The sequence below is a fragment of the Athene noctua genome, chromosome 16 (assembly GCF_965140245.1).
Source record: "Athene noctua chromosome 16, bAthNoc1.hap1.1, whole genome shotgun sequence".
Taxonomy (NCBI): Eukaryota; Metazoa; Chordata; class Aves; order Strigiformes; family Strigidae; genus Athene; species Athene noctua.
This window is the reverse complement of record NC_134052.1, coordinates 8,965,809-8,974,195: the sequence shown is the minus strand read 5'-3', so window position 1 is coordinate 8,974,195 and position 8,387 is coordinate 8,965,809. Positions and strand designations below refer to the sequence as shown.

Genomic DNA, 8,387 nt, shown 5'->3' with positions numbered 1-8,387 from the left:
AGTAAAAACCCTGGCACAGCCTGTCTGCAGGACCACCTACCCTTTCCTAAAATCAGGTTTCCTTATCCCTTGGCACTTCCCAGTAACAAATTAATGCCCTGAAGACCTAATTCCAGCCTAATTGTTGTCGTGTCCCCCCCCCCATGCAGCCACAACAGCAGTTGTTGCAATCCCCCTTCCCCCGCTCCACACCCGAAAGCACTGTGCAGTGTTTGTGCTCGCCGAGAGGTGCCTCTAACAGCTCCCAGTAGCTGCTGTGGGGTAACCAGCCCTACAAAGCTTGCTGCTGGGGTTCTTCAACAGCTCAGTGTAGAAACTGATTTCAAAGCTTAGGAGAAGCCTGAGTTTTTGCACTCTGAATTGACAAAGGATGGAGCAAAAGGATGTGATAAGAAGTTGATTTGTTGTTATTTCTCTGGCCACATTAATGACAAAGGTGACAGGGGATAAGCCTAAACATAGAGATTCTGGTTCATGTGTGCTGTAAAACGGACTTTCTGCGACTTTAGACAAGTAACTTAGGGTCAGATTTATAATGTAGTCAATGCTGTTGTGCTAACAGGCTTAGCAAATAAAAACAAGTTGAAGTAAACACCAAAATACTTTTTTAATGATCTTAGTCCCCCCGCCTTTGCTTCCCTTCCCTGTCTACAGACTAAGAGCATTGTTCAAACTCACAGACCTGGTGACAGCCATCCGTACACTAATAAAGGGGACCACACAAACAGGTAAGCGAAGCAACAGAGTCTTCTGACCACAGATGCTCTAAACACACAAATTTAGGATCTCCAGTTACCAACGAGTGAAGTCATTGCTGGTTGTAGCAGGCATCGGAGGGGTAGCAGGCTGTTGGGAGGCAGCAACCAGCACCCTGTTAAGGGCCCGGGGAAGGTGTTGATGAATAGAGCCAATGTGGCGAAGGTGGTCGAGGGTACCTGGGGAAGCTGGCAGCGCTGGCAGTGTGGTCAGCAGGGACCGCGGCAAGAGCCCATTCCGTGAAACACTGTTTGTGAGCAAGGCAGGAGGAGAACAGAAGCCTTGTGCACGATGGACTTGATGTTTCTGAAGGTGCTCCAGTTAAGAGAGGTTGGCTTGTGATTGCAGAACGAGATGCACCCAGAAACCTGCCTGCTGCTGCCTTAGCAGCAGCCTGCAATGGGAGGCAGGAGCATGTGGTGCCGGACACACGAAGCCTGAAGAAGACAAGGGCTGCTTGGAGCTGCTGGAGACCCTGGAAACCTCAACAGAAAGGGGCCCGACCCCTGGGGAGGAGGAGGCTGCGTGCAAGACAGCAAGTCAATGCCCAACCGGGGCTACCAGGGCGGGGGCGGCTCACCGGACAGGGCGGGATGGAGCTCCCATCCCTGTGCAAGGCCATTCCTTCCCTCGCAGCCCTGCTTTCCCCGTGTCCGGCCCGCTTCCCCCCCTCCCCAGGCCCCTCTCCTGCTCTCTCGCACCGGGACCCCCGCAGGCAGCCCCCACGCACCCCCGGCGGCCGGTGCGGTGCGGCCCGGCCCGGGCCGGGCTCCTCCCCCGCGGGGGCGGCCCCGGCGGCAGGTGGCTGCTCGGGAGCAGGAAGCTGCCACCGCTCGTCGCGCTGAACCCCGTCGTGTGCCGCCGCCGAGGCCCGCCGCCCGCATCGCCCCGCCGTCGGGGGCAGCCGCGCCCGCCTCAGAGACCCCCGGCAGATCTTTTTACTTGTTTTCCCCCCTCCCCCCCTTTTTTTTTTCACCTTCCCTCAACTTCTCTCCACTTGCACTTGGAGGATACCTACGGGTTTCGCGGCGGTTATCGCACTTCGGGCTCCTTTCGGCAGCCGCCGGCCCCGGGCGAGCCGCCCCTCCCGCCCTGCCGCGATGAGCGCCGCCGCCCCGGCTCCGGACCCCGACCCGGAGGAGGGAGGCCCCGGGCACGGCCCCGGCCCGGCCCGGGAGGGCAGCCCGCAGGAGGAGTTTGACTTCTCCATCCTCTTCGACTACGACTACCTGAAGCCGATTGAAGGTTGGTGAGGAGCCGCCGCAGGAGGAGCCGGTGCCGCGCCCCGACGGGGCGGCGGCACCGCCTCTGCCCGACCGAGCGGCTCCGGGGGCCGGGCCGGGCGCTGCCCGCGCCCCCCCGGCTGCCCCTGGGAGGTCGGCGGAGCCCCGGGGTGCTGCCGGGCCGCCGCCTCACCCGGGGCCGGCCCCGCCGGGCCCCTCGTGGGCCAGCAGCCGGGCGTGTGCCCCGGCCCAAGTGCCCGGGGCCGGTGTGGCGCTGGGGGCCGGGCGCTGTGCGGCTGGGCGGGCTGTGCTCGGGGCTGGCCGCGTTCCGAGGTGCTGCTTTAGCCCGCAGGCGCTTGCGAGTGGTCACTCGCTGGAGGCAAGTGGCTTGGTCCCCATCTGGCGAGGGAGTATCAGAAAGGGACCTTATTATTTACCAAGTTGTGCGCCCGGGTATGAGAGTGCAGCTCTGCAAGACAAAGCAGAAGAGCTCAGCTCGGTTCGTCTCCTTGCGACCATCATAACGATGGTAGAGGGTGCTCGGCAAACTCAAAAAGGCAGCTTGAGCACCAGGTCTGGGAGCCCCAAGGAGTTTGCTGCCTGGGAAGAGGCTGACCGTCCTGCTTGGATGGCAAGGAGCTGGGGAGATCCACTTTCCAGTCTGGGTCCAAACAGCGTAAGCTTAAGTCAAATTAAAAAGGAGAAAAAAGTGGCAGCCTGCTCTACTTTTCTGAGTTTATGCAAGTCTGTGATACTAAAAGCACTGGGATGAGTGTTCCCTGACTTTCTAAATGATAATTCAGTCAGTCAATGATACTAAAACTCGATACTTCCTATCCCATAAAATATGAATTTATGTAAACCAGACAAAGCCAAAAGAGACAGGACCCAGAGGAAAGAGTTGCCGGGATATTGTTTCTAAGGTACATGTGTGTTGGTTCTGCACAGCTGAGAGGTGGCGTTTCTTTGGGGCATTTGAAGAAGGAGATGTGTTCCTAGGGGACAGTGCAGGAGAAGGAGACCTATTAGGCCTGAATTGTGATACCATTAGTGAAATGGAGACTTGTTACTGAGTTTTATTCTTTGTTTACTTGTTTAAATATACAGATGTGCACCAGCATCAAAGCTGAGTGAGGATGGTTAACATCAAATGTACAAAGCTGTATTTTTCTTTTAAGGTTTAATGTAGATCAAACCATGCTAAAATAAATCCATGATGGGGAGCGGCCAGTGATTTTAATGAAAATACTTTAAATCTCAGTGAAAGCTTCAGCTGCTATTTTTTTTTTCACATCTTCATAGTAGAGAATACTGCTGTGAAGCCTTAAGTGGGAAGTTCCACAGAACACAATAGTACGTAGGTGGGGGGTAGAAAGTTTAATCTTCAAACCACATAAATGCAGAGCAGTGTATGCTTGTAGTAGAAGTAACTTCCTTCTTGAGCCTGCTTTCTCCACATTTGAATGATTGGAAACCATAATTAGTAGTAATTTTGTTTGTTCCAAAGATGGAAATCATTAGCATAAAAAAAAAAAGAGATCACAACCATATATACTAGCATTGTAATCTGGAGAACATTCTCCCTCACTTTGAAAAGGCACCAGCTAGAGTCTGTAAGCAATCCAGTATACATCCGTGACCTTTAATGTACAAAAGATTAAAGTATGTTTACACGAGAACAGAAAATGTTCAATTTTTGAGAAAGGGCTTTATCCACATGCTGGTGGTAAATGATGCTCGTTGTTCATCTGCGATTCTGGCCTCGTCTGAACTGCAGTTGGGAAAACAAGTCCTTTTCAGTGGAGGATTCAAAATGGAACCAAAACCATAGGAGTGTCTGTGGATCCCAGCACTTCAGTCTGGTTCCTACATTCAAAGCCTGTTTGAAAGAGGCTCTGGTTTCCTCAGAGTCTGGCCTGCTCCACCCGCTGCTCATGACAAGTCCTATAATAACAAATCTCTGTAAACATGCTAAAAGTGATTTTAAAATCAAACCCCCTCTATTTTCAGGGAAAAAAAAATGTAATTGTGGGGCTTTAGGAATGGATTGGGATGAAACTTTATTTCTGATAAACAATTTTTTTAAAAGTTGGGATTTGACAGTGTCCACCTAAGTTTGTGTGTTAAAAGTAGGATCTATATCACAACTTGTTGCCATGGAAATGCCAGAAATATCCTTACTGAAAGCAGCTGGCTTTCAGTAGTGCTTATGTGTGCCTGAGACAACAGGAACATGGACTGCTATAAAAGTAACAGGGGAAAAAAGGGTAAATAAAACCCCTACGGTCAATATTATTAATATTAGATACTCCTCTCTAAGCCAACCATTTCTAAAAGCAGGAGTGCTGCACAAAGTGCCATTTTCCATGTGCCTTTTACCCTTACTTGCCAGACTTTAATTAGCTATCTTCTCAGCATTTGCAAACCAGGAACATCTGCCTTCAGCAGGCTGAACTCAGAGGTGTGCCCAGGTGAAAAAGCTTTGGAAGTTTGGGCAAAGCAGGCATCCTGCCCTGTTAGGTTGAAATTGTGATTTAGCTTGGGCGTTGAAGAGGTTTCCTGTCTCCTTTTTTGAAAAAAAAGGTCTTAGATGCATTCCCTGGAGAGATACGTGTGGAGGTATTGCTACTGGTATCCCAAGTTTTGGCTTATTTCAGGCTTGAAAGGTGCTGAATATCCTTCTCAGTGAGAAGATTGACAGAAAGTCAATAAGCATTTGAACTAGCTCCTGCAAATAGGACTCCCAGATGAGTAAGTTCTGATAACTGCTTTTGTATTATTTCTTAATACCTGTTGTTGGCCACTGAGAGACAAAATACTGAAAAGCCAGACAACTGCTCTGTTTCAGCAGCTCACTTCATGTGTTTTTATTCTGTGTTCACTGTGTGATGATCCACTGATAGGTAAATCTGCCACATAATATTTAATAGTTGAGGTTAACCCTTCTGAGAAATGATCCTCTGTGGCGTGTTTTGAAACTTAAAATCCATACAAAACCCATCTTTAAATAAGATTCCAGACAAAATCCTGCCTTGAGACAAGTGAGAATGCAAATGGGAAAGAGTATTTTCTTGTAGGTCAAGCCTTTGCTGTAGCTCAGTGGACTCTTACATTGCATCTGGTGATACGAATCTACAAGGTCTATGTATGTATAATATAGAAAGCAGAAGCAGGGAGCATCTATAAATATTAATATTCCTCTAAATGCTTGTTTGTTTGTAGACAGGCTTCCCAGGGACACTGCCACATCTGCCACTGTAGGTGTCAAGCCCAGTATACTTTGCCTCGTTCCTTCTTTTTCTCCTCAAAACAAAGCTATTAAAATGAAAAAAAATTGCTTGCAGCTCAGTCCCGGTGACTGGCTCAGTAACACAGGAGGCAGTGTTCAGTGGCAGCCCTGCAGTAAAGAAACAAATATGCACATGTAACAGAGAATACCAGATTTCACTCAGGAAACCAACTTTCACTTTGAGCTTCCAAGCAGCTAGTGTAAATAGCAGACAACTCGGCTTTTGAAAAATGCAAAAAAGCTCTGGACTGGCCCTTCAAATGACAATAAGCAAGTTAGTTTAAACCATTTGGACTCCTTTATTTATGCAAATAAGGAACTCCATTTAAATCCCAGGAGCTGCACTGCAGCAAACAGATGTGAGGTCAAAACTGAACTTCCCCCCCTGCCCTCCCATGTCCCACACATGACTGTTTTTAGCTTTACCTAGATGATGATTTGTATAAGCCCACCATGCCATGCAGTTGCTGGGGTGATCTGTTATTCCCTAATTTCATGCTAATTGGCAAGGTCACATTTGGCTGACTGGATGGCTTTGAAGTTACTGCCTTGTTTAAAAAACTGGAGGGGAGGCCCTTGCAGAGCCACGTGTGCACACACTCGTGCGTGTCCTCTGCAGCCCAGCAGGACCCGGTGTGGGTTTTTCTTTCTACCTTTCAGAAGGGTGTGAAAAGGAGTTTTTTAAACCAAGGGTTAAGTCCTTTGAAACTTAAATCCCTTGATCTTTTCCACCCGTGTTTTAACTCTTCTGGCTACTCAGTACTGAGGGCCGTCCTGGAGGGTCCCCTGGGGAGGCTGCCCAGCCACCAGCTGGGTGATGGAGCTGCCGGCAGTGCTCCCCAGTCTGCCCATGGGAGCTGGTCTGCTTTTATAATATGTAGGACGCAGAGCCCTGCTTCCATTCCCCATTGTGGGAAGAGGAGAGATTGTGTTGTGAACCAGCAACTGGGTAAAGGCTATGGAAAAAAGGGGGTAATAACACCCACAGCGTGGAGGCAGTTTGGGTGGGATCCTGCGGGGCTCGGCAGGAGGCTTGGGTGACACAGGGGAGTAGGTTGTTTGCTGACAGTAAAGCTGACTGAGAACTTGAGGAGGTGCCAGTGTTGTCTGGGTGTGAAGCTTTCTTTCTTTTAACCCCCTTTCAAACAAGAAGGATCTTTTGGTACTGAATCAGAGGATGATTCAACAGTGAAACCTCAGGCTGGGAAATGCCTGAGTGAAAGGAGGTGGGGAAGCACGGTAACTGCACGTGCGGAGGGGTGTCAGAGGAGCTGTGCTGAAGCTGCTGTGCTGCTCAGCGAGGTGTCCACCAGGAGAGTGGTGGAGAGGACAGTCCTTTGCAGAAGTATTGTGGTCTGTGTTCTGGGCTGCAATATGCAGGAACAGATGAACCCTTGAAGGTGGCGCAACCTTGGGTGCAAAGCTCTACCTCTGGGGCATCTGCACAAAGGTTTCAAAGCTGCTTCAGTTTTGAAAGACGCCTTTGCTAGGCTGATCAGTCACATAATTATTCCCTTGTAAGGGGATGCAATGGCCACCCGGCTGGTGGGCAGCAGGGCTGCATCCTGCCATCTCCAGTGTGGCAGAGGGCCAGCAGTGTGAGGTTTGCTGTCCTCAGCTCCTGCCACTCTAACCAAGCTCACCTTGGCAGCTCATGGAGAAAGAAGCATGGGTATTGCTGGGGCAATCTGCTTGGAGCCATTCTGCTCCATGTTCTCTCTGCAACTGCAGAGGGAAAGCAGCTGGGCTGCCGGGGAGCAAACTCTCCCTGTTCCCCGCCGCCCCTCTCAAGCAGAAGCTTGACATTGTTTACAAAACCGAACTCGCCTGGGGAAACTGGGATGTTGGCTTGGGTCTGCCCCTTCCTTGAGCAGATTCCAAACCCCAGCCTGCCTTAGCCAGGTTGGCCAGGATCCAGGTAGTCAGGCCCCTCCTACTGAAGCAAAAAGCAGAATTTCTCCTGATTTCGATGCAAGAGCCATTTACTTCTGGAGAGCAGCACTTGCAGCTTCACCCGACCCTTTTCCCTCCCCTGGTGAGGTCAGAGTCTGCGTTGTAGCATCACCGGCATTTCCATGGCAATAGACTGTGACGTCACACGTGTGGGCAATAGCACCCAGGACAGTGATTTCATTGTGCCTCTGAAGTTATGCAGGGCCGGGGCTTGGTCAGGAGATCTCCCCAAACCCCCCAAGCCCCAGGTCCTGACGAAGCTGTGCCGATGAGTCAGGGCCGGCAGCCTCTCCCCTGCCCAAGACGCAGCCTCAGCCTCCGGGCAGCTCTGCCCGGCACAATTCCCCAGGCACTCTTCAAACGAGCCGAGATTTTCTTGTCTGCAATCTTGCCCACATTCCAGTGCCGCTGCTGGCTTTATTGATAATTGGCCATGTGGGGGGAAACTAAATATTTTTGCTTTACAGAGGGCTGTGGGTGTTGTCTGCTTGGCAAAGGGCCCCTGCCTTGCTCGCTGCCTGGGAGCGCTGGGAGAGCAATCCCGGCAGAGCAGTGCTCTGAGAGAGTGCTCTGTGAAGGCAAAGGCACGTTGCAGCTTGTTGTTGTGCATAAACATTGTTATTAATACCTGGAACATGGATCTTCATGGAGGGTGAATGCCAAGGATGAATGTGCTCATTTAAACATAATATTTCAGGGGAAAAAACAAATAAAATTTAGGTTATCTAAAGCCCAATTTTTATTGGGAAGAAAGTGTGAGTGGTGGTGTGTGTTTGTTATTCAGAAGATTTTAAAAATTACACATGCACATCCAAATACATTTGCCTTTCCCATACTCAACACAAATCTACGCACGCTACATTTGCTGCTCAATGTGTGTTGTGAGGAGTTTTAATTCTTTACCTGTTGTCTGTGTATCTGGAAGAAATAACAGAGTTTAAAGTGTACGGTGGGGGCAACTTTTATTGTAGGTGTGTTGAATGGGGAACTGAAACGGTCACCTGTTCCTTGATGTTCCTTGAAGCTGTTCAGCCTGGAGAGCTTTTCTGTGATTGCTGGTCACTGCATGAATCCTGCCTGAAGTCCTGGCGCTCGCTATGCTTGGGGCTGATTTTGCTCCCTTGCATCAGCTTAAATCGGAGTGATTCTTCTGAAAGTGGTGGGAG

General features: G+C 50.2%; 1 protein-coding gene across 1 annotated transcript in view; it reads left to right on the top strand.

The window, feature by feature from the left end:
* Nucleotides 1-1,791: 1,791 nt before the first annotated feature.
* NFATC2 (nuclear factor of activated T cells 2) overlaps nt 1,792-8,387 on the top strand; it is a 58,878-nt gene continuing 52,282 nt past the window's right edge. The window contains exon 1 of the mRNA XM_074920602.1: nt 1,792-2,001. Within this exon, the coding sequence (XP_074776703.1) occupies nt 1,857-2,001 (145 nt within the window). The 5' untranslated portion in view covers nt 1,792-1,856. The remainder of the gene's footprint in view (nt 2,002-8,387) is intronic.